This window comes from Indicator indicator, chromosome 1, assembly GCF_027791375.1.
Source record: "Indicator indicator isolate 239-I01 chromosome 1, UM_Iind_1.1, whole genome shotgun sequence".
NCBI classification, from domain to species: Eukaryota; Metazoa; Chordata; class Aves; order Piciformes; family Indicatoridae; genus Indicator; species Indicator indicator.
The window spans coordinates 114,644,283-114,669,759 of NC_072010.1; the positions used below are offsets into that span (position 1 = coordinate 114,644,283).

Sequence of the window (25,477 nt, forward strand, 5' to 3'; positions counted from 1 at the left end):
TCTCTACTGGGAAAACTATGGCAAGTGGAAGCCCCATACCTGGATGTGGAAGCCACATCCCTGGATGTTTTTAAGGCCAGGCTGGATGTGGCCCTGGGCAACCTGATCTAGTGCAGGGTGTTCCTGCCCATAGCAGGGGAGTTGGAACTAGATGATTCTTGGGGTCCCTTCCAACCCTGACACTTCAGTGATTCTGTGACACACCATCTCCCAAACAGAAGACAACTCTCTCCTGAGACATACACTTAATTTAAGATCATGAAAAGGGATTTTCAATATTTATAACAGCCTGAATTGGGAGTGCAGCTAGCTGTTCATTACATCTCTTGAAATGGCTGATCTTCTACTATCTTAGGGTAGCTGAATTTCTCAGAACTAGCTCTTTTCATACTTAACTTCATCAATGTCAGTTCTATGTACACACCCACCAAAAAAAAAAAAAAAGTATGCTGACAGTTAAAAGACTTTTCTATTCATTTAGCTGCATTTTCCCAGAGAACTAGACAGCTGGCTTATCTGGCAATCTGCAGCTTTTCCACCCTGCAGTACTTCAAGATGGCAGCCCTCATCTGTGACATTTCGTTTCTAAAAACACACAGAGTGTTAGCGTCACAGTAAATGTACAAGAACTGTCACACCTCGAACTTCAAATTATCTATCAGGAGTAGCAGTGCTTGAAAAGGAAATATTGCATCCCTAGCAAAACAAACCAATAAACCACCCACATGAACCAGCACTTACCCAAAGCACTGCAAATGAAATAGTGGTCTATAGTCATCCAGTCCCCTAACCGCAGTAAGGAAATATTGTTTCCTCGGAGGAATTCTTTCTCAAACTCTCTGTTTAAGCACTTCATACTTCCATAATTCTGTCATAAGTACTTGGCAGAAGCTGTAATACAAACATAACAAATGGCAACCCTTACTAGATTGCAAACTATAGTCTCTGAAACTCGGGCCTCCAGAGACATCTATTTTTTATAGCACTTTCGTATGTGGAGCTGGAAGCTATACTTGCCAGAAGTACAGTAGCTGCCGACTGTATTCCTAATTCTAGACATCACTGCTATTTGAACAAATTTTGGGGAATATTGTGGCAAGGTATAAAATTTTCTGTCAGCATTTCACAATGCCCAGAGAGATTCCTGGAAGACCTGTTGTCCTTTCTCTCACTAGTATGTCCAAGGTGTTGTCTTGCCTGACTTGATGCACAAGGGATTTGGGGGATAACGTCTGACCAGAATTTTAAAGCTGATGAAACCAAACCTACTCAAGTTCTACATTAAAACAAAGATACTCGGAACAACTGAAGATAAATACAGGATACAATAGGAAAGTTTCATTTATTGGTTGCAAAAGCATGCAGAAGGACTGAAGGGCAGCTCCAGCACCAGCAGTTTTCTCTGACACCACCGTGGAATTAAATTTGAACCAGAAAACCCACTTCAGCTAGGTGGAGAGTGGGTCAAGGAGTGCAATTTGTATTCCTAACTGAGCTTCCAAGGCTCTTCCTTTTGCTCATGCTTCTGTTGTGCATGACACAAATATTTCATTTATATCAACAGTGTCCCTGTCGTCTTGTAGTCACTTAAGTGCAACTAATGAGAAATGTCCTACACTACAAATCCAAAATCACTTGGTTTACATCCCTTTTCTGCTGTTTTGTAGAATCCACAGTACCATAGGTCTAGAAAGTATGTATCATACTGTGTCTTACTAGAAAAAAATTCAATATAACCTATTTTTCACCATCCTCTGCAGAGCTCTTCCCTTCACATATGCAAACTTCTGGTTCCCATAGTGACCACGTCAGTTACTTATGGCTTTCCTATTCAACACGTGCAGCAGAACAAGAGAAAACCAATTTAGAAAGATGCCTGCTGACCATTACATTCAAACATAAAAGGATGTACCTTTGCCTTTCTACCTTTTGATCTCTGTGATATGATACTATGCAAGAAATTACTTTTTTTTCCACAAGCATTTATGCTCAGGCTTATTTTGCAACTTCCATTCATTATCCTGTAAAATACACACGACTATAAAATCTCCCATGGACAAAGCAATTAATCTCATGTTGGTTAGAATTCATTTTAGGTTTGTGGATTTATTTTTTTTTTTAGCTAATTTTGAAAATGAAACCAAACAATACAAATCCTCCTAAGTGTCAAAATCGGATGTTATTTTAGTGATTCTCTAAATTACGTCAACACAAGAAAGAGCTCCCATGAAAATTTTATATTTTCAGCCTATCCTAAACCTCAATGAACCAAAGATGCATGGAGTTATGAGAACTAAAGGATGAGGAACAAATTAAATTTTATTTTTCTTAAGTATTTTTGTCATCAATTTTACTGGGAATTTTTAATTTGTTTCTGAAAACACACAGCATAATAGTTGCATGTTAAAAGGGGCTGAGGAAGACCCTTGAGTAGTATTCTAGCTACTCTCCCAAACAGAACTAAGCATGCTCAAATCCCAAGAATAAAGAAATGAGAGTTCACAGTTTTTATCAACTTATTCATATAAATTTATGAAAAAGATGCCTCAGTGCATCAGAAAACCACTCAATATACATTTCATATACAAGAGTAGAAGTAGATATAGACTTCTTTTCAGAAGTCTTCACATGCTTATATTACCAAAGGTCACAACTGCAAACACATAAGTACATATCAATACCTTCTAAATCAAAACTCTCCTACCACATGTATTTGTAAAAAATGTGATATCCACAAAATAAAAATATACCTATTCAGAAGGCTAGTGCTTTTTGTTCTAGAAGCAAAGTTATGAAGCACATAGAGGAGAAAGAAGAAATTACTCAAGGAAACCCATGCAAGACTTAAGTTCCCACATTAGAAAGGTTAAATACTTTCAGTTAAAGCCTGTAGTCTCAACTCGCATATTTACAGCCTGCTGAAAACAACTGTAGATTGAAGAAAAAAAGAAGGTTGGCACAAATATAACAGGTAAATTTAAGCCCCACTCCTGCATCAAGTTCTACTTTGTAAGTATCCCTAAAAACACACACAGCCTCAACAAAAAGTTATATGATCTAACTTTATGGCCAGTACTATTTCTGGCCTTAATTTACATGTCCACGTCCATGCAGAACTGCTGTACCACCTTGAAAAGAAGGTTTTAAATTAGATATGCAGTTAGATATGAAAAATAAACCAAAAGGTGGCAGGGGGGAGAAGGGAGACAAAAGCAAGAGGGAGGCAGCAAAGCCTCCCTGGTCTGATCACAGTCACCAAAAAAGCTGCTCTCTGAGGACAGGGTAAGGGCCTCTGTTACAGCATCAGATCATTTGGGCCACTTGTACAAGCTGCATAAAACTGCCTAACAGTACACTGGACTCCTGAATGATCAAAATAACTAAGGACATGGATACAGTGAAGAGTAAAGCAAAACACAAACATATGTATTTATTTCTTGCAGGTAGCGACAAAATTTTGAGTTAATAAAGATAAGCAGAAGAGAATTTCATTTCCACTGTAGATCCTACTCACCCGTTGGGGTTTGGCAGAAGATAAGCAGTACAGAGAAGAGGAGAAACTTAAGGAGAAAAAGAGGTTCTAGTCAGTAGATTTTGACAAGAGACTGAAATAGTTATGCACTCATGATTATGCATTGGCTGAACCTGAAGGAGAAAAACCTGTAGTAAAAGCAATAAGATATCCTGAGAATTTCTTGATTGTGCTTGAAACAGAACCTTAATGTGAGCATCTGCCATACAGCTGGTGCTTTAAAACAGATGAAGGTAAAATCAGAGTGGAAATACAACTAGCTCACATTTTCTGAAACCAAACCCAACTCAGATTACTGGCGAATGGTGAAGACACCACACATATCCTAGTAACACAAATATCAGTGTTTCAAAACCACCCTCCAGAATGTGTTCACACAGGTAAAAAAAAAATAATGCTAGGAAGACCCAATATACTAATATGGTCCAGTGCAGAAATCTAGGCACAAATGGCATACACACCAATAATCACCTACTTAGGAAAAAACCACATCTAGGGATCATATTCTTACTCCTCTTATAATGAGGTGGGTATGAGCCACTGCATAAGATGGAGAGATGGTTAATGTATTTTGAAACCTGAAAACCAAAACGAAGCACCTCAGATTTACTAGAACACATAAAATTGAAAACACAGACTAGGCAAATACTTCTGCCTTACAGCTCATTCCCTTGATGACATTAATATTACACAATAAAGAAAGACCTTTAGAAATACTGAAGTACATGACAGATTGAAAACAAAAATTATTAAAGTGTGTGATTTTTTTTTTTTAAGGACAGTTTGTAATATGCAACCTTCACAATTTAGCTTTTTTCTTAATAGTGATATAGCTGAAGCTTGTAAAGACATTCACAAGATGACTTTTTTGGGGGGATTTTGGTGTTTAATGATCCTGCTTAATACATGAAATAAACATCCTAGTTCACTGAAGAGCAGTGCATTTGTGTCACCTAGTGTTGTACTGGATGTGATAGCCAGCTGGCTCCACAATCAAGTAGAAGGGGCAAGCAGTCCCAGCAGGCTAGCCTGCAAAAAGCTGCCTGGCACTTTTTCTGTGTAGTCCAGACTAGGATGCATAGAATACTGTTGTAAAAAAACCCAAATTTCTCTTCAGTCAATATGTGAAGTCTCCTATGCTAGCATCCATTAGATACAGGGTGCAAGATAAATGCACACATGAAATGTGCATCTGAATTATCTCTCAGCACAAGTGAAAAAGAAATGGAAGCATAGTTTGACTCTTGGTGTTATTTTTTTGTATTTTATTCATTTCTGACCTAGTATTTTGTAATCTGAATTTGGCTTAGGCTTTCCTTGTATAGTTACCATCACTGTAAAAAAACAAACAAACAAACCCAAAACAAAACAAAAAAACCAGACCACCACCTTGCCTATTTCCAATAAGGTTTTGCTAGTTACTAGATAAATGCAGTTGCAGATGTGGCCAACTAATTAAGAGAACCTGTTTTCAGATCCAGTAAATGCAACCTCCCATTACCGCATTTCATAGTTTAACACCATCTAAAGATGAACTGAAGTGAATATATTGTGTGTTTAAAGTACAGGAAGAATTCTGCTGAGGCTTTCAATTCAAAAGCAACAGCTCTCACTAGAAAGTCTCCCTGACATGAGTTAGAGAACAGTTACATAAAAGGAAAATGTACATCTAAAATCTTGACAAATCTAGAGTTACCACCCTTTATGAGCCATGTCTAATTTGTATGTGGCACTTCTGGTATAATAGATATGATATACAAGCAGGCAAATATTTGAAGTAGTAAGTGTTTCCTAGTGTTAAAATAAACACCTCAGCACTTCAGATTTTTGCTCAGCAATCTTTCCTCAGCAGGAGAGGAAGCAAGGAAGGAAGGATACTTATCTACTGTTATACTCTTATGAATTATCACTCACTCACTGAAATTTAGGTCTCAAATCCAAGTGGAAAGCATTCCATTTCACTTGGTTCACATCAACAATATTTCACTGCTTAACTTGGCAAAACATCAAAACAGAAAATTTTCACCCTTCTTAACCTCTCCTGTTGGCACACCAGTTTATTAAGCTAATGCCTCATAGCAAATTACCAATTTTCCTTCAAAGCAATATAATTCTGTTGTCATGAACACCCTCTATTACAGCTTCAGCCAACTGGACTACTTCTTTGCAAGTAAAGGGGTACAGTTTCTGTCCAATTGTTCCCTGGTTACTAGTGAAATAGAATTTGCCAATGGCTATGTATTATCTGACGATCACTGAATGATGAAACCTCACAGTCTCACAGTATATCAGAGGATGGAAGGGACCTCAAGAGATCATTGGGTCCAACCCCCCTGCCAGAGCAGGATCACTTACGGTAGTCTGCACAGGAATGCATCCAGGTGGGTTTTGAAAGTCTTCAGAGAAGGAGACTCCACAACCCCCCTGGACAGCTTGTTCCAGGGCTCTGTCACCCTCACTGTACAGAAGTTTCTCCTCAGGTTGAGGTGAAATCTTCTATGTTCTAGTTTGAACCCATTGTTCCTTGTCTTATCACTGTGAACCAATGAAAAGAGCCTGGCCCCCTCCACTTGACACCCACCCCTCAGATATTTGTATGCATTGATGAGATCCCCTCTCAGTCTTCTCTTCTCCAGACTAAACAGCCCCAGGGCTCTCAGTCTCTCTTCACAGGGGAGATGCTCAAGTCCCCTAATCATCCTCGTGGCTCTCCCTTGGATTCTCTCCATCAGGTCTCTGTCTCTCTTGAACTGGGGAGCCCAAAACTGGACACAGTATTCCAGGTGTGGTCTTACCAGGGCAGAGTAGAGAGGTAGAAGAACTTCCCTAGACCTACTGGACACACCTTTCTTCATGTATCCCAGAACACCACTGGCTCTCTTGGCCACAAGAGCACATTGTTGTTCCATGGAGAACTTGCTGTCCACCACACCTCCAAATAGTACTTTAGATGAAAAACAGATTATCAGGTTGAATCCCAGTGTTCCAATTATTTCCACTCCCAAAACGCCTACTGTATTCTGTGTCCATACCATGTTGAAATACAAGCCAGAAGAGTCTAGAACAATAACATACCTTCAGCAAGGATCTGATGATGACCAGCAGACATCCTCCCAGACTGAATTGTTATAATCAACATGTAACAGGACCTGCTTTTTGATTGGCCTGGACTTCTTAAAGCAGAAATCTTCAATTTTATTCCAAATTTACTTCTTCCCTTTTCCTTCCACACTCCTCCCCAAAATATGACTGTCTTGTATCTAAAATCTTCAGAGCAAGTAATCTCTCTGTTCCCTTTACTAGCTGTTTTTCAGAGAATTCTGGATTGAATTTTCTTGTGAGTCTTGCAGAATAGTGTCCAAGTGTACAATATGTTACACCTATTCCTGCTGATGTCCAAAAAGACATTTATACGTATCTCTGCTTTGCTACTCCTATTTCTGCATAAAACATTAGGGAGGAAAAAAAAACATTTTTGTGTTTCAGCTTTGTACGTTCTTTCCTTCCTTTTCACTTTACCTTTTTTGAACTATTTATGTTAGGTAAAGAGGAGATAAGCATTGTGCTGAACTTCATACTTGATTCAGTAATAATGAGAAAACAGAAGGTTTAATCCATTCTCTAGTGTAAAAGAAGTCTTACTTGCTTTTAGTAAGAACAAAGAGATGAAAAATAACAGAGAAGGTAGAAAAGGTAGTATGTAAACTCCTGATGCCACATAGCAGAAACGTGTAATTTATTCATTTCAAGTCAGCTGACACAGAAAAAAAAATGAAGGGGACATTTAGAAAATTACTCAATCTTTTTAAAGTATTTCATCATTACAACTTACTCATTCCAAACTGTGTTCAGAACTGTAGGATGAAGAGTTTTACCAGAACAAGGTTTTTTTCCCCAGTATATAGTAGGTCAAAATCTGAGTTCCTAACTGAAATAAGACTGATTTCTCCTATATTTTTTTATTTTATTATTTTACTTCTCAGTTGGCAACTACCAGAACTATTTTAACATTAAATTACTTTTTTTAAAGAAATGAGTTCTGCAATGTCTAGTTTTAATAATTGGTACCACTCAATTCAATTATAGTATCAGTAAGTTATCTCTTCTCCATCTCAACCATGAAATTAACCCAAGATGTAAAAAATAAGGGAATAAAAATCACTGATAAGAGCAAAATATTGGAAATGTTTGAGGAAACTACTGGCAACAGAAATAAATATAATATAAGCAGAATTTTTGGTTTTATTTTCCCTAAAACATTAGAATGAATTTGCAATCCTTGTCTATAACAGATTCTGAGATAGAATAAATTTGCCTGGAAGATTTTTGCATATTATGCATACCTAAAGTTATAACCACTTAGATAAATAACTAAATCAAATAAATCCATTTTATAATACAATTTTTGGTGCTGTGAAAGCCATGTTTGGCTGTTGAGCAAAATAACTCTTCATCTTGCTCTGTCAGAAGGGTTAAAAATCCCTTAGGAATATGGCATGCACTGAAATATCTATGACAATATATTCCGTAATCAATTTCCACCTCTGTGGCTGCAGCCCATGGCCCATGGCTCTGTGGAAATCTGACTTAATCAAACAAACTTCAGTTCCCAGGGACAAGATCAGCTATACCCTTTAAATACACTGCAAAGGTGATATTCTGTGCCTGAATGTAGTTTTCTAGGCTGAATATTTCCATACTGCAGACATTTCAGCCCGCTACACCAAGAAGTTTTAATAGTCATTACTTATTAAAAGCAAGAAGCTTCCTAGGATAAGGATTCTTTACTACTTGAGGTTTAATAGCATGCTGGTACTATGGTGCACTTTGGCAAAAGGTGATTATTTCACTTTTTTTCAGACGGATAAATTGTGATGAAAAATATTAAACATTCATCGAGCATCAATCCTTAGTAACCTGACATAGTCTACTAACTTAAAATTATTCTCTAACACATGAATTCTACATGACATCAACTACCACAATAGGTTTTAAATCTGGAATAAAGCAGATGGCCACCAGCAATTTCTTTTGTACCTCACATGTGGAACCACACTTTCATATATAATGTATACACATTATCTTTTGCTAATAAATCATGACTTGAGTGAGAACTCTTTATCTAATTTCCAGTCTTGAAACTTAAAAATTTATAATTTTTTTTTAATGCATCTGTGGACAGTATTTTTAAACTACTATTCTTTCAGGGAAGCTTGACAGATGGGTTAAGATCATATAAGCATTCTTATGTATTACTTCCTAAATGTATTATCTTGACAAAAAAAAAAAAATATGTTTCAGAAGCCAGTAGCACAAAGCTAAGAAAACAGAGAGCAAATCTTTTTCTTTCTCCTAGTGTCTATATTCAACAAGGAAAGAAAATGTGTTTTCCTACAAAATCAGTACTCATCAGAAAGTTATATCCATTGCCAATAATAAACAGTCCTAAACCAGCTTGTAAGCCTGTTTCACAGGCACTTACAGACATCAAGTCCTAGTTTGCTCCAGTGAAGTGAAATATAATTTTTAGCCACTAAAGCATTACTTGCATGTCATTGCTTCACTGTTTATACATCCTAGTTTCACTGCAAGGATCACATTGAGCTAACGCGCATCCCTAAAAGGAACCTCGTTCTGTAGCATTTAATTTGCAAGACCAAATTAATTGCTCCTTAAGACATATGAGAAAAAGTCTTCAGTTTAAAGCAACTGATTACATATAGGTGAATTTTTCAGCTAAAATATTTATGTAGTTGTATGAAAATATGAATCTTTTCTCTTTCACTAAGCCCACAGCCTATCAAAGTCTACCAGTATGTTTTGAAGGCTTAGAAACAGGTGAATGAAATTCCATGTTGAAATTTTAACTGCCTATCCAAGGATTTAAATAAATATAGTACATTAATGGATGGAAAGCATTACAGGCAGGAAGAAGTTTTTCTACTGTCACATAACATGTAATTTAATGTATTTCACAATATCCAAAAAGTCCATTGTAATACATTGTGAGCCACATTTTTTAAAGCATGAAATATGAGCAATTTATGGCATCCTGACTAAGTAGTCAAACATTATTAGGATGGTAGGAAAGAGTAAAAGGATGACTAAAAATAAACAAGCAACACAGCACATCACAATTTGCAGATTCAATTATAAGTGTAATCAAAATTACTACTTAGACTCAACAAAATAAAGTGCCCCCCTTTCTTCACACTCCCCAATTTTCAAACAAAAACAAATTACAAATGGAATCATCACATTCTTAAGTGGAATTATTACAAGAATTATGACTTCAGAAGAAATCAAAGCCAGACATTAGGTAAATTATCTTTCAGGAAGCAATTTGCCACTTGAACAAGGGAGCATTGGGCTTTTGATCAGCAACTGGTTTGCTAAGCACTCAGACAACACCTAGATTTTTCCCCAACTAATACTGCTATCTTCTTACCTCCTACTTATTTTACCTTCCTCTTCACAGATTTGCTGAAGAAACATTCAATAAATACAGATAATATTTGTTTCTCTCAAATGTCTTATTTTTATTTCATCTTTCCTGTGCCTCAAGCTCCATTTCCCCACTTATTTTTCTCCTCTTGTTTCCTCTTCAGTATGCATCTTCCTATGTGAACGGAGAGATCGATGATCCAATCAAACACAGATCAAATGAAGGACAGCTTATAACTGTATTCCACCACTGCTTAATGTAACGTACCATAGAAGCTTTGTATTTGCAGAGAATCCTTAAAAATACTTCTGGGATTTTTATGTAAGATAATACCATCAGTAAAAATAGTGTCAGTTCGAGTTTAAAAAAGCCATTTGGAAGTTCATCCACGTTTAACAGTTAAGCAACACGAACAATGCCAATAAATTCTTTTGAAACTAACATGAGGTACAGCATTTTATAGCAATCCTGGGGATTACAAAGTTGCAGTGGGAGAACCTCACTTTTTTTTTTTCCCCACACCATTCTACAGGCCACAACATTTTAGGCTAAATGATATGAGGTGTGATAAACGCAAGCCCTCGATTGAACACAAACAGATTCTTAAAATATTTTAACTAGGAGTATATGTGAAAATAGATTAGCCCAGTGGGATTTAGGTAAAGAATTCAGATTCTGTGGGATTTTCTTCATTTACTGTTTAAGTTAGAAATTACACAAGTTTTGAAAGTTTTCTGTTCTGAAAACAGTGAAGGAATTATTCTGAAATTAAATTACTACCTTCTGACTGTCAGCATAAGAACAAACAAAAATCTGTGTATTTATTCTTAATAACATTGGAACGGGTGCTGTCTAAACTTCCCTAAACAGCCATGATATAAGTTCCTTAGCTCCTACCTTAGCTCCCATACTGTTATAAATCCAATCTCTTTTCCTCCTTTTTTTTTTTTTTTTAACAGGGGCAAAGAGATGGAGATGTGCAAAATGGAAACTGAAAGCCGTGATCTAACCTGGAGTTTTTAATAAACTGAATTACACTCTTCTCCCTGTGGGGTCAGAAGGAGAAATTGGCATCTCCAGAGAATAATTCAGGCTTTGTGTGACTGCACTTAGTTGTAGTTCAGCATTCAGAGCTTTGTCATAGTTTCAAATAAAAGTAGTTAAAAGTCAAAATCTAGTAGGCAGCATATTTGTCTCCATGGCTGACAATAGCAATTCTTCCTGTCAACTTCTCAAAAATCAGACCAGAATTACTCTAGATATAATTCCAAGGCTGAGGTAGGCCCTAAGCATCACTTAAAGAAAGCGTAATTCCAAAAGGAGTTGCCAAGGCAATGCATACTGGGCTCTGCTTCCTATCCAGAATTTCCATTTTCGGGGGGGGGAGGAAGAAAAAAAAAAGTCTGTTTGGAAGTTGCATGTGCTGAGCACCTGCAGCACATCTCCTTGATGGGTCAAGTGTAAGAAATGTGCAGTGCTCAGTCAAGTGGATTTTTTACTAATTCCCACACTGGAGTTTCCTCAGTGTCACATAATATGGACAACCTGTTAATCAAACACATTATCAGGTAATAGTAAGTCGTTCAATTTATTCTTTTACTAGTCTAACAAACAGAATAATTACAGTGAAAAGGTATGGGGGAATAATGCAGACCCATGACTTATCCAAGCTGCAAGCTACTAAACCAGGTTAGTTAATTAGGGAAATAGGGAGGCTGTTTCATCTGAACAGATTATCAACATATCTAGTTTTGCTATGTCTCAACCTTCCCCTTTTTACATCAATGGGTCATGTCCTACACTGACTTACTCCTTCTCTTCGAGTGTTTTTAACATACTACCATAAGTACATGACTTCAGTAGAGGCTATCTTCTGATGTGAGGTTGGATTGGTGGCAACAAGGTGCAGGTTTCCCAGTACACAGAAAGGTATTTGATGAACAGAAGGAAAGCTCTACTGGATATGTGTTTGCACTGACACTACAGAACTCACACTGCTATACTTAGCAATATGCTACAAAATGATGATTGAAAATCATGAAATTTCTTTCTCAGTGAGGTGCAAACATTAATCTGTAGGTGCTTGTGGGTAGTTTAACCTTCAGCAACATTTAATTTTTACTAAATAAAAATTGAAATTCAAAGGCAGACCTGACAGTCATGGAGTTGACAAATGAGTAACAATAATAGATATGTCATATGTTGCAATTAATATTGTAATTATCTCTAACAATACACTATATATTACTATGATATACTATATTCTACTACATATACACTTTTCAAATTGAATCCTCCTCTTCAAAAAAAAAAGAAAAAAAGTGATTTGTAACTTCAGCATTCGATTTTCTTATCTTAATATGAAAAGTCTGAATATCTTAATATGAAAAACGTGTGCATGAAAACAGCACCGTGTAAAAGAAAACTGCAAAATATTACCAAACCCCTTCTGTTTCCATTCTCCATCTCTCATTTTAACTTGCAGTCTTGCAAGGTTTCCTCTTATATTTAAGAAGGATGAGTGCTCCAAGGCTACAGACGACAATGTGGATTGTTCAGGAACTTCCAGCAGCAGGGTAATACAATATACTATAAGAGTTCAACGTGGGTTAATTGCTCTGCAAAACGGGTATCTTTTTTTTATGACTCAGTTCCCTTTGGGAATGCCAAACATCCCCCTGCACTGACAGAAACCACGCAAGTGGGGGGCCCACTTCATTAATGGGAAGAAAATCTACTGATTTTACATAACAAAAAATGAAAAGGAACATATTTTGCCTTCAATTCCATGAAAAATCATATGCACAAGGTGCGTGACAGGAAAATAGGGACCTAATTGTTTAGCGCCCTCAAGAACTGTTCACAACAGGTGGAAAGAAAGGCACGGAAAATTGACACAAAGGAGATGACAAATCCTAATACAGAAATCTTTCAGCAAGCATGTAATGAAAAATGGTATTGCAGAGAAGAGTCTGGGAATGGCATAGAACCAAATCAGTGCCAAAGACTTCCGAATTCCTCCCTTTCTACAGGCAAGGAAGGGAACAGACTCTTGGCTGTATTACAGAAATTCTTGTGTGATCTTTTGTTATCAGGCTGAAGGACAACTTTCTCTAACACTGGATGAGGCAAAATACTACTAATAAGTGAACAGAAGACTAAAGTATGAAATATTATACATTTAAAACTAAATTAGCAAAAAATACTGTTGAGATTAATTTTATTTGATTTAAAGGAAACAAACATGTTTTGTTATTTGAGTTAATCTTTATCAACAAAAGGCAGGCACCAAATACTGAATATAAAATAACCCTTGAGGAAAACAAGCATGTATGCAGCTATTCCAAAACACTTTCTTCTTTGGAGAATAAAAAGCCCTTCATAGAACTCTTAAAAGCCAGTAACTATATCAAGACTAAATTAAACAAGAGGGATGTAGATTAAACACATCATTAAACACATCAATCTACATCACATGTAGATTAAAGTGTATCATCACTAGTATCCAACTTTAGTTTTTAGGCTAGATGTTCACCAAGCAAAGCATTCCTAGCCCAGACTACAGTTTTAACAGACAACATAACCAAGGAAGCTAAGCTTTTAAAAGAAACATGAACTATTTTGTGAGAGCTCTCTGCACAAAGAAGTACTCACTATACAAACTGATTTTTGGTTATGGATCAGTAGAAAAGTTCATATATAAAATACACCCACCATTTAAATGCAACTGACCAATTTATAATCATCTATGATTTAAACATCCAGCTGCAATGTCTCTTTCCTGGAAGAAAGGCATCCTTCCTGTCCTCCGTGCTGTTTTTCAGCTCTTCCACATGCATTTTTGAAGGAGAAGGGCACAGGGGATTAATTTTACAAGCTGTTAATGTTGGTAATAAAACATTTATTTATAGCAGACTATTAATGTACAGGGATAGTCACACCACACTAAAAGACAAAGACTGCTCTTCGAAGACTTTTTCCACAACCAACCCCATACATCCTCAGAAGAGTAATGCACTAAGGCAGTGATGCAGCTTGCTGTTGGTTTTGGCTGCTACAGCAAAAGAGCTTCCTCCACCCACCTAAGCCTAGATTATGAGACATGACTAGCTAAAGAAATATTAAAAGCAGTAAACAGAAAAAGCAGGAAATGGTTGATCAAGTTGAGCCAACAGTTGTAAGAAGAATAAGTCTGGCTTGTAGTTAGAGTCCTAGTGTAATTCTGAGGCAAATATCTGAGAGGGGAGGCTTTCAACAGGTATACCTGATGACAGAATGAGAACAAGCACTGTGACTCTGAGAAGTATTTTGCAAAGGCTGTGTTAATGGCACATGTCTATCTTCAAATGACATTATAAACCCACTCCCCACAACTTATCTCATTTTGCTAAGAAAAAAAAAAGGTTTAAAAGAAAGTGAGATCATTGAGGTGCACAGAATGACTAAATGTTAAGCCACTATGTTTGCATAAAGTAAAACATCACAAGGATTTGAAAAATAAAATTAAAAATTACTAAGTACATAATACAGTTTGTCAATTTCCACTTGTGTCTCTGCCCTCCTGCAACTAGACACTACTCATCACTAGGTCATACATGCAACATGAATACAACTAAAACAATAGTTTGAAAAGGAATGAGTCTTAATGCTCACTTTCCAAAATCATATCTGTTATACCACTCTGAAAAACTCAATCTGATTCTAGAAAAGCATTTTAAAAAAAGAAAACTAAAATGGCACCAATGATGTAATGGATTTGATTTTTCAAAACTTTTAACTGTTTATTGTTTACTCTAAGCTGACATTTTGTTTAAATATCCCATTCAGCAATTATTAAAGCACCTTCATTCCACATTTCATTTCCACTAAAATCCACCGGTTTTGGTGTCAAACTCTTCACAGAAATGGCAATTTGTGTTTCTTAATTACTGGGGAAAAGGGATCCACAATGGCACTGCATATAGAATATATCACATGCTGGCTTAATAATGTATCATTAACTCTTCTGCCAATAAAACACTAAAAACAGGTTATAAAGTAAAGAATACAACTAAAATGCATACCTAATTAATTCATTTTTTAATGAAATGCCTGTGAAACCATGGCAGCCAATTAGTGCTACTTCTTTATTGATCTCAAGTCTTATAAGTCTAATCTATGCCTCTACAATGTAAAACTTGTATCAGTATACCAAATGCACCCTCAAAAATAATAGTTTCAGCCAAGGCATACTCTGAGGAGAGGAGACTGAGAAACTGGAACTGCCTCCTGCAAAGTTAACCCATTCAGGTGGTCTTAGGGTAAATATCTTTGAAGACCAGGTTTCTGAAATGAAACTTACAGAAATAATTTCCTTTTGGGGAGGAGGCAGGGGGGAAGGGGAAAAAATCCTTGGTGAGGATTTTAAACTTCAGTTAAAGAAATAAAAAGAGAAATGCTTTTAAAAATGGCCTCAAACGATTCAAATAAAGCTTTTAACACAAGATCATAAATGCAATATTGCACATTTAAAACTATGTAATGTTTAAACGAATCTTTAGTTTACATTTGGACTAATATCATTCAATTTTACATGCCTACAGGTGAATTCACACTTCACTTCTTACCTTAGGGCACATAGATGTATGTCAGTGATAATACAGTGTGTACATTAATACTCAAACCGCCAAGATCAGCCATCTGGAGAGCTAATGAACAATCAAGGGATCCCAAATTAAACTACAGAACTTTTCCTTAGAATCTTTAGGACAACACTGTCAAGTTCAATCTATTCACTTAGCCTCCAGAATCAATTTTTCAAACTTTATGACAGGTCTAATAGTTTCCACCTGTTTCTCTTGCTTGACTTTTGACTGGCACATTACCAGCCAGGGTGGAAATGCACACAAAGACCCCTATTAGGCTCCGGCTGTTTCTCTACTGTGAGGTTGCTCAGCCATTAAATTAGTTCCAGCCCACTTTCTCCTTTCACATCTTAATTTTTTTGGGGTATGAAGGTTTGGGGAGGTAGAAAGAAAGAGAAACAGAAGTTTGACATTCAGTTGGTGAGCAAAGCACCAAAAAAAAAAAAAATCTAAAGTCATCAAATTTAAACAGATTTTATCTAAAATTCACTAATTAAACTTACTACTAATCACACTAAGCTCTTGAGGTGTTTGCATCATATTTTCAACCACTACAAACTGCAAAAACATTGAGAGACCCTATGGAAGTCTATCATGCAACAAGTGCTTACTGCAATATCTGATACTATAAACATGCTACTGCGATTTCTTTTTTTCTGGGAATCACAAATGATCAATAGGTACCTTTTTCCTGTTCATCAAAAAAAAAATCATTTTTGTTCAGAGGTAAATTTTCCTTTCATTCAGAACTGACAACTAGAAAAAAGTGTCATACACATATCCTAACAAATTTATATTGCTTCTTTTGGAAGTATCTCAAAAACTTGACAACTTCTCCCTTCAATAAAAATTTCTTTATGAAATGTTATTATCTGTGAAGTCTCAAGGTATTACACCATTCTATTACTCATGACAACAAAGTATTTACAATAACATCAAACATATACTTCAGGAAAATATTTTAACTTATTAAAACAAAGGCCTTTCTTTAAGATAAACTTAATTGTTCAAATTATAATCTCCCCAGTATAAACTGCATAGAGCCAGGACTTCTAGTGAATATCTCACCTGAAAACTGACTATTCAAGCTGGATCATGGTGAGGGAAATCTTGAGTACCTATATCTGTAAATACTTCATTACATTTGGACTACTTAAATGTAAAAAACCAACCTGAGTGCTGACCATTCAGCTGGTACACTGAAAAACCAAGATCACTTCTCTTAGCTCCCTTGCCTTTCTTGATAATACAATCATACATAAATTGGCCAGACAATATTTTATTTAGTTTGTGATATCTAAATAAATTCACAAAACTCTGAATGATATACTGTATCTTACTGAGATGGGTGAATAATGTTACTGAGAACATGTTTCAAAACCAACTTGTCACAGAAGAAAGGTCTTGCCCTCATAATCATTTTGTTGCTGTCTTCACCACACTGCTTTTAATCCTGCAGGCTGAACATACTGTGAACACTGAATATGAAGAACCAAATGCTACAAATGCTCCTATAAAATAAATCTTCTCTTTGTACTCTCTTCTTGAGCTAGTACATCTGCCTATGCCCAAAATCTATCACAAAATCTGTAGTAAGACAAGGGTGCAGATCTCAGGGAAGGGGAGTCACAAACTTAGATAGCACCTTTTTTTTTTTTTTTAATGTGTGTGCATGAGAATCCGTATGCACACATAGGGAATAGTGCAGATTTTTTTTTAAAACAAGCACAATTTGAAAGAGAGAAATTGCTTAACTTTCAGCAACAGTTAACCAGCAGCCTACAAAGCTTAGAAAGGGAGCATCAAGCTGCCCCACAGGTGATTAAAAGCCTAAGAGAAGAAAATGAGAAGCCGCGTACATTTCCAGAAGTGGAACAGCACAGCAACAGCACAGTGACAAAAACTCTGGAGGACTGTAAAAATGGCCTTAGAAATCTAAAAAGTAAGAATGGCTCTCCCTCAAAACTCATCTGGAGAGTGAGAAACAAAAGGCTGCAGAAATCAACATGATGGGGTGTACTACTGACAACTCTGAGGTTCAAGAGATGCTGAAACTATTTGATTCCAACGGTCTCTACATTGCAATATTTTAGCACAAAACATAATTTTTTAATTCCTGGTTTGCTTTAATACTGTTATAATGCATCCTCCTTAACAGAATTTCTATGCATATATTCTAAACCAAATCACCTTTATTACTTGCAAGAAGGCATATTCTGTAATGTACACTGAGCTGAGAACTACAGCTATTATTGGTGGTCAGCTAAGTAGTTACAATAACATTCCAGATTATTTAACTGATGTTGCTGATTAAAAAGAAGTCTGAAACAAAATTCCTGAGGCTATTTTCAACAGAAAAATTAATCTGCAATTCCTGCAGAGAATTTAACACTGATACTCAAAAGTAGCTGCCAAGAAAAGTTATAGCTACACACAGAGAATAATCTGTCCTGAGGAGCAACAACTTCCCAAAGACAGTTTTTTCCATCAGAGTATTTCATGAAACGTAACAGTATAGTCTTTGTACATAGACTCCAACCTAAGATTTAGTAGCTGTGATTTTCATATTGTTTAATCCCATTCAAAACTCTAATTAAGTACCTTCTCAAAAGTATCCCACAACTCATTCACAAGGGTCATCTGTGTGATGATGAAAGAATGTTTAGTGTAAACCTAAGCAATGTGTGAAAAAACCCCAAACAAACCACTAAAGAGCGTTTTCGAGAAATATGCAGTAAAAGGAATGAGAGGAAACAGCAATGTTAAACTTAAGGCCACAATCTACTTGGTATTACTTTTATCAAGTAACTAGCTTAGCAAATAACTTGTGCTAGAAAATGCAAATAATCTCTTAAACATGCATATTTAACAATTTACAAGTTCCTCTGGTGATGCTTGTGCTTTGCAAGAGGAAAAAACTCCACTGCCAAGTACAAAGCTGTCATACTCAGATTTTCACATCTGCTATGGCTTGGTATTTATACATTGTCAATAAACATTCTGTGAATACAAAGACGTCTATTTTGTGTCTTATCTACAAGATCACCAGGCTTGGGGGTTTGTGTTTGGTTGGTTTTGGGGTTTTGTTGGAGGTTTTTTGTTTGTTTGGTGTTTTGGTTTAGGGTTTTTTGTTTGTTCATTTGTTTTGTTTGGCTTGGTTTGGTTTGGGGTTTTTTTGTTTGTTTGTTTTACTGTGGCTAGCTTGTAGGCAACAAATAAACCAAAGAGGAAGAAGTTTCTTTCTGAACTTCATGTGCTATTGTAATTGTGAATTCCACAGCAGAAAGCTCATTTGGTATCATCTAGGTCTGTCTTACCCATCTAGAAGATTCATTGTTGTTGTGGTAACTTCAGTAAAAAGAACAATCTTTCCAAGCTTCTTTGTTTGAAGATTCTCTTGGTATGTCTTCAGGCTGAAAAGTTCTGATGAGAAGCTTCCCATCTCAGTGATGACTGGCATGAGAGATGGAGTGATCTCCATTTTTGATTCACGGGAAGAAACAAATTTAAGGGACACCTTGCTGGATGTTCTTAATCCTTCAGCGTCTACATTTCCCTCAAGCCATTTCAGAAAAGCAAGATGAATTTCCTGTGGGCAAGGGAAATAAAAATCAGGCATAGAAATACAAACCACCACATGTGAACGTATGCAACCATTCTTTAGAGAACATTAATATTCAGCAGTCATCTACTTCAAAATAGGTAAACTAACTAAATTTCCTCTTCAAAGATCAACTTCTGCTTGTTCTAATCCGCCCTGGTTTGACTACTTGGTAGGGTCTTCCTAGAGTTGAGATCATACTCCTTGAGAGATTAATTAGGTTTAATCTTTCCCTAGGACAGTGTTTGTCCTGCTTCTAGACACTGAAGTATGGAGGACACATTCATCTGTATTATGCAGGCTTTTCAGCATGCTGTTTCTTTGCTGGAAGCCCTTTAGTCCATCCCTTGACTTGAAGGATAAAGCAGCAGCTAAGAAAAACCTTTACTGCTTTCTCAGCAGAATACCTGCTATAGGACTCACACCTTCAGCTAACAAGAAGCTTTGCTATTCTTGCTTTAAATACAGACAACAGTGGCTGTTAATTAGCTAGCTAAAAGAGAAACATGTAAGTCAAGAATGCACACAGTTAAGAAAACTCTACTGGTGTTCAAAATGCAATTTTACGTCTTCTCTGTTGTCCTTGTCCTTAGTCAATGGCACAGTTAGCACACACTTTTGTGCGAAAGATTTTAAATGTGAAATATATCTATATACATACAAGTATATTTTTCTCTCCTTTGTTTTAGGTTATCTAGAAATACTCTTTTTTTTTAAACACAAAGAGATGAATTACTGAGATTATTACCTTCTTGGTGACTCTCTGAAGTAACTATTACAAATTCACAGAGCTCTTTCTAGAGATACCTAATTCTATTTTGAGATATTTGATATGAAACATTTGCCATGTCTTTAGAAATTGTAAGTTAACAGCCCATGAACACAGATGCAGGGACTTCTTTTTGCTATGCACGTAGCTTAAATTTCGAAGAGCTCTCCTTTGAAAGTAAAAATGGGTTTTATGTGATATATGCAACAAAAAAACTGTGGTTTCTATTCTACTGAAAGCAACATAAAAGTGATTCTTGCCCTTAAATTTTTAAGAGGAAGACATTTGACTTTAAAACAAAAAACATTTGACCACACATATACACCTCATCTTCCCAGCATTGCATCTGGGAAGCAAAATACAAGCTAGCATTTCCTACATGAGTGCTGAGACAGGACTAAGCTCTCTCACCCTTGAACAAGATGTCTGTGAGCTCCAAGCCAATTCTTTAAAACCCAAACCTCCTAAAAATAGTTATCTATCCATGGCATTATTCCAATTTTCCAAGTCCCATTGTTACACATTAAGAAGGAAGGAGAAAAGTGGCTCTGTTCCTAACACCTTCCTATAGATTTTTCCATCCTCAGAAATTACATTCTCAGGTTTCACAGGGTCACTGCTTCTTGTGTGACGTTCTTTGTATGCTGAATGTCAGCAGACTTACTGGTTTGCAGCCTTATAGTATGGGTAGCAGATCATTATATGAAGAAAGGAATAGTCTTTTTCCAAATACAATCAGGCACTAACTTCTCAAAGCCCCAGAAGGATCTACAAGTGACTCAGTAGCTAAATTTTAGTTACAGAAAAATTATGCATCGTAACTGATGATGTGGCATTAAGGGTTTTATGGGCATTTCTTTGACTTGATCTGCATGAAGTGCTTTTATCTTCACTTAGTGTAGTATCATAGCTTTGACAGACTGCTGCTAAATTATTTGTGTGCTATCCTACTTGTTTCACACACACACAGAGTAACTTATTAGCTGCAACTGATATTTAAGAACATTATAGCTTTCGTTCTTGTCAGAGATCGTATGAAAAAAAAATGTGCCTAATCAGAAAGTGCATTTTCCCATTGCTTTCCAAACACAAAAATTCATTTAGCATAATTGAGCATGCACATCGTAGATACAAAACATAATTTTAACTCACATAAGGATAGATTTACAGACTTATAGAAACAGACACCACGGTAAAAAATAAAGGTGGTTAAAGTAATATTACATTCTAAACAAACAATGAAAGCGCTTGCTACTATGCATCATAAAGTCTGCTGTACTTCTGCCACAGCACACTTTCTGAAAAGACTGAAATAGCATATATTCATCTGTAACATTAAGCTATTACAAATATACCACACAATACCTACTATTTGTCCTCCTGAGTATATTCTTCCAGGTGTTTTTTCCCCATAGTTTTTAGGCTTCTTGATTTAACTTTCTTGTTTCTAATGCACACCTGAACCATTTAAGATCTGCTACATATGTATAATTCTGAAGCTTTTCTCATAATGTCCATATTTTTATTGAACTGATAATCATAAGTAACACATAATCAAGAAGAGCAATTGATTTTTTAAAATTTAAAACAATGTTTTTATATTTTTAACAAAGCAAAGTTTTATGTGCCAGCCAAGCACACACTAGAAAAAAATTAATCTTCAGTCTAAGAACCTCCTTCACAGGAAGTTAAAGAAACCTGGATGCTGAACCAATGTATTTTGATCCCCACAATTATACTGGCACACAGAGAAGTATTTTTCTGTAATGAAATAAACATACATAAGAAGTCAAGGTTAACCTCTGCTTCAACTCCATTTAAAATGAATATAATCACATCAGAACCCGAACTGTGCAATTTGTTGCTAAATTCAGGATTCAGCTTAGAATTCAAAACCAACCCCTGACAGCGTCTGCCGTTCTGCAGCAACCTCTGGTGGCCATTGAAATGAAAAGTGTTGGGTGCAGGACATGCCTGACCTTCCACATCTGGGAACACATCAGGTGTTTTAAGCAAGGCACCGAGGTAAGATAATGCCCAAATTCTTGGCCACTGCTACTCTGACCATTACCAAAATCCTGAATCTGCACGTACAAGTTTTAATGAAGTAAGTACAGAATCAAAATGCTGTAGCTGTTAGACATTCAGGCACCACCAACAATATCTGCAGCTACTTCCACATACAATCGTACTAAAATCTGCATTACACATATTGTCCTTTGAAAATATAATCACACAACCACAGCATGGTAGAGGTTGGAAGGGACGTCTTGAGATCATCAAGACCAATCCCTCTGCCAAAGCAAGATCAAACGGGGCAGGCCACACAGGAAGACATCCAGGTGCGTTTTGAAAGTCTCCACAACCTCTCTGGCCAGCCTGCTCCAGTGCTCCATCACCCTCACCATAACAAAGCTTTTCCTTATGTTGAGGCAGAACTTTGTGCGTTCCAGCTTGTAACTATTGCCCCTCATCCCAGCACTGGGCACCAGTGAAAAGGGACTGGCCCCTTCTTGGCACCCACCCTTAAGGTATTTGTAAACATTGAGAAGATCCCCTCTCAAGCTTCTCTTCTCCAAGCTCATCAGCCCGAGTGTTTCTCAGCCTTTCCTCCTCATAGAGATGCAAGTACTAAAAATAGACTCTGAAATTGTTATTTATCATTACTGCATCAGTTTTGGAACTGCAGTCAAGCTACATTTAATTTCCTATAAAACTGTTCATTTTTCAAATCACATTTTATGTGTACATTCTCTAAAGCCAAGATATTGTCTTCTTTCTGAAAACAAGAATGAAATATGACATGTCAGCCAAACAACTTGCCAACAAGAGAGCTCATCAGCTTTTCACAGTTAAAATTCTCAACCACAAATTCTGTTTACAAGAAAATTTTTCTACCTATACTTCACATGGTAAAAGCACAATGTATTTTAAATGCATTGTAAAAAAAAAAAAATTGCTAAAAGCAGAAAAGCACTAAACTGACATTGAAACGTGGTGAGTAGTTCCTAACAAATTCTTCCTCAGCACTCCAAAGCACAACTCAAATCTTCCCAAATGGAAGTATGGAGAGATAGGAAATTTCAAAGCAGTTACAGCCTCACTGATCTGGGCCAACGACAAACAGCTGGACAAGTAGAATTTTTATTGTCAGACCAAAAGTGTCACTGAATGAAGTTGCTCTGAGTGGGCAGGTACATATAGCAGATGTTAATTCACAAAATTCACAGAATAAGAGAGTTAGGCTACTGCATACTAGGTAGCCTTCATCTCCTTCGCTGACAAGCACAAAGGTTTATTAGCGGTCACTGTATCAAGCGAGATCTGATGCTGCAAGTCATTGAACTAAAGTTTTAACAGCAATTGTAACATAAAGAAGGAGTAAAAGCTGTATTTGTTTTAATAATATCTGCTTTCTATGACTTCAGGAGTTTGGTCAGATAAGTGAAGAAACTGATACATAACAGAAGTTTTCTTTTGCTGTTTGAAACTGTTTTTATTTTTGTAATCACTAGTTTTGTTTTTACCCTAATGCTTATTCTGCAGCTGAGATTGAGAAAAGAGGGAGACATAAAGAAAAAAACAGCTGTATATGGACCCTTCTCTGTTGTAGTATAAAGTAACAGAAAATTACAGCCCCTTATGGAGAAGATTTTATTTGCACCTGGGCTGTATCAACCAATGAGACTTCGGCACAGAGCACATAAACTTTCCATTACAATGGTTTAAAATAAACCCAAGCACAAGACTTCATTCTTACATTTTACATATATAGATAGATAATTTTGAGGCTTTTCTTTCTTTTTCATATATATGTTCATATACACACAGATACATGCAAGTATCTCTCCCAGTAAAGGGTGAGGAACACTGGAACCCAGGGAGGTTGTGGAGTCTCCTTCTCTGGACACCTTCAAAACCCGCCTGGACGCATTCCTATGCAGACTACCCTAGGTGATCCAGCTTTGGCAGGGGAGTTGGACTTGATGATCTCTGGAGGTCCCTTCCAACCTCTAATGTTCTGTGATTTGGGAGCTGCTCTGTTCCACCAAACTCTTGATGATAGGTCTTAAACTCTGTGCCAATGGAATTCTTTATTAAGACAAAATTCAGTCACAGCCTAAATTATTTTGGGTTTTTTGTTAAAAACATGGAGGCAAAACTAAATAAAAGTTTAAAATATAAGGCCATAAACCAAACAAGAAGTATGCATCAGTCAGGTCTCTACTTTCTTGGGAGGAAAACCCAGACATTTTTAACTACTGATGCTCTACCTGATGACTCGATATTGTGACTATACCGTGATATGCTATTTCAGATGTTGCTTGTTGAGTACATGAGGCCAAGTGTTGGTTTCCAGGATACAAAGCTAGAACATGACTTAATTTATTTCCTTCCTTTGGCATAAAACATAATCAATTCCAATGAATTACAGCCATTATTTTTGCTTCATTGTACTTTCACAATGTCTGCAGCTGATGCACTGACTCATGTATTATCAGTTAATATAATGATTAAACCACATACACATTTATTAACTGCAAAGAAGTGAAGATTACACAGATATCAAGTACCAGTCTTTTAGAGGAGCACATTTAGAGCACAACCACATTTATACATTTCACACCTCCAATATGGTTAACGTGTCCTATTATTTTTTCTTTCTTAATTGGCTGTTTTGAAATGGGTATTATATGGTTCAGGTATGATCTCAAGTATATTTCATATGAATTCTATAGTAGCATTGACAGAGAAGACCAACCTCTAATAGGAACTGCATGGCACTTGGAATCATATTTTTTTTTTGTATTATAAAACTGAAAGTATGTGTTACCAAAAAAATACATATATCCTCTTTGTGTTGCACAGCTTTGCTCAATAGTTTAAAAGGTGTTAAATTAGTCACTGGAAAGATTCCATAGCATCACTTGAATCCAACAGAAACAAACTGAAGTAGTAAGCAGTAGGCCAGTGCCAGCAAAATCATGTCTACAGTTCCTAGTGATTTAGAAGGTCAGCAGAAGGAAAAGTCAGCTATTAACAAAAGAGGGCAACACTTTGTAGACATTTCTGACTAATGAAGCATACAAAATGCTTTTCTGATTCTGCTTTCTGTGGTTTTACTTTCTGTAATAATGTCATACGTTGAGATCTGAAAGCAGGTGACAGTTGCCTAATGCAACCGTAGCCCCGTTTTAAAATCCTGTTCATACTTAATAATATATAAAAATGTTTAAAAAAAAAAAGTCTGCAGAACACCTACTGTAAATACACAAAAGATACAGAAAAAAATGTGAAGTCATATACTATCCTCGTTGCTTTCAAACCCTAGCAAGTATGTATTACCTTGCACTGAGGCTTTATAAAATATTTTATAAATACTAGATTTGGTACCATAATCATTCATTGAAAGTAATTATTTTCTTCTACCAGGCAAAACCCAGTCTTCAGGAATGGAACGAAGAAAGAAAAAAAAAGAAAAAAAAATAAGAAAGAAAAAGAAAAC

At 36.3% G+C, this 25,477-nt stretch overlaps 1 protein-coding gene across 2 annotated transcripts in view; it reads right to left on the reverse strand.

Annotated features, from left to right (window-relative positions):
- The window catches only part of HLCS (holocarboxylase synthetase), a 123,288-nt gene that overhangs the window by 61,112 nt on the left and 36,699 nt on the right, over positions 1-25,477 (reverse strand). For both annotated transcript variants that reach the window (XM_054386265.1, XM_054386257.1), the window contains one exon: positions 18,919-19,190. In XM_054386265.1, coding sequence (XP_054242240.1) covers positions 18,919-19,190 — 272 coding nt within the window. The remainder of the gene's footprint in view (positions 1-18,918; positions 19,191-25,477) is intronic.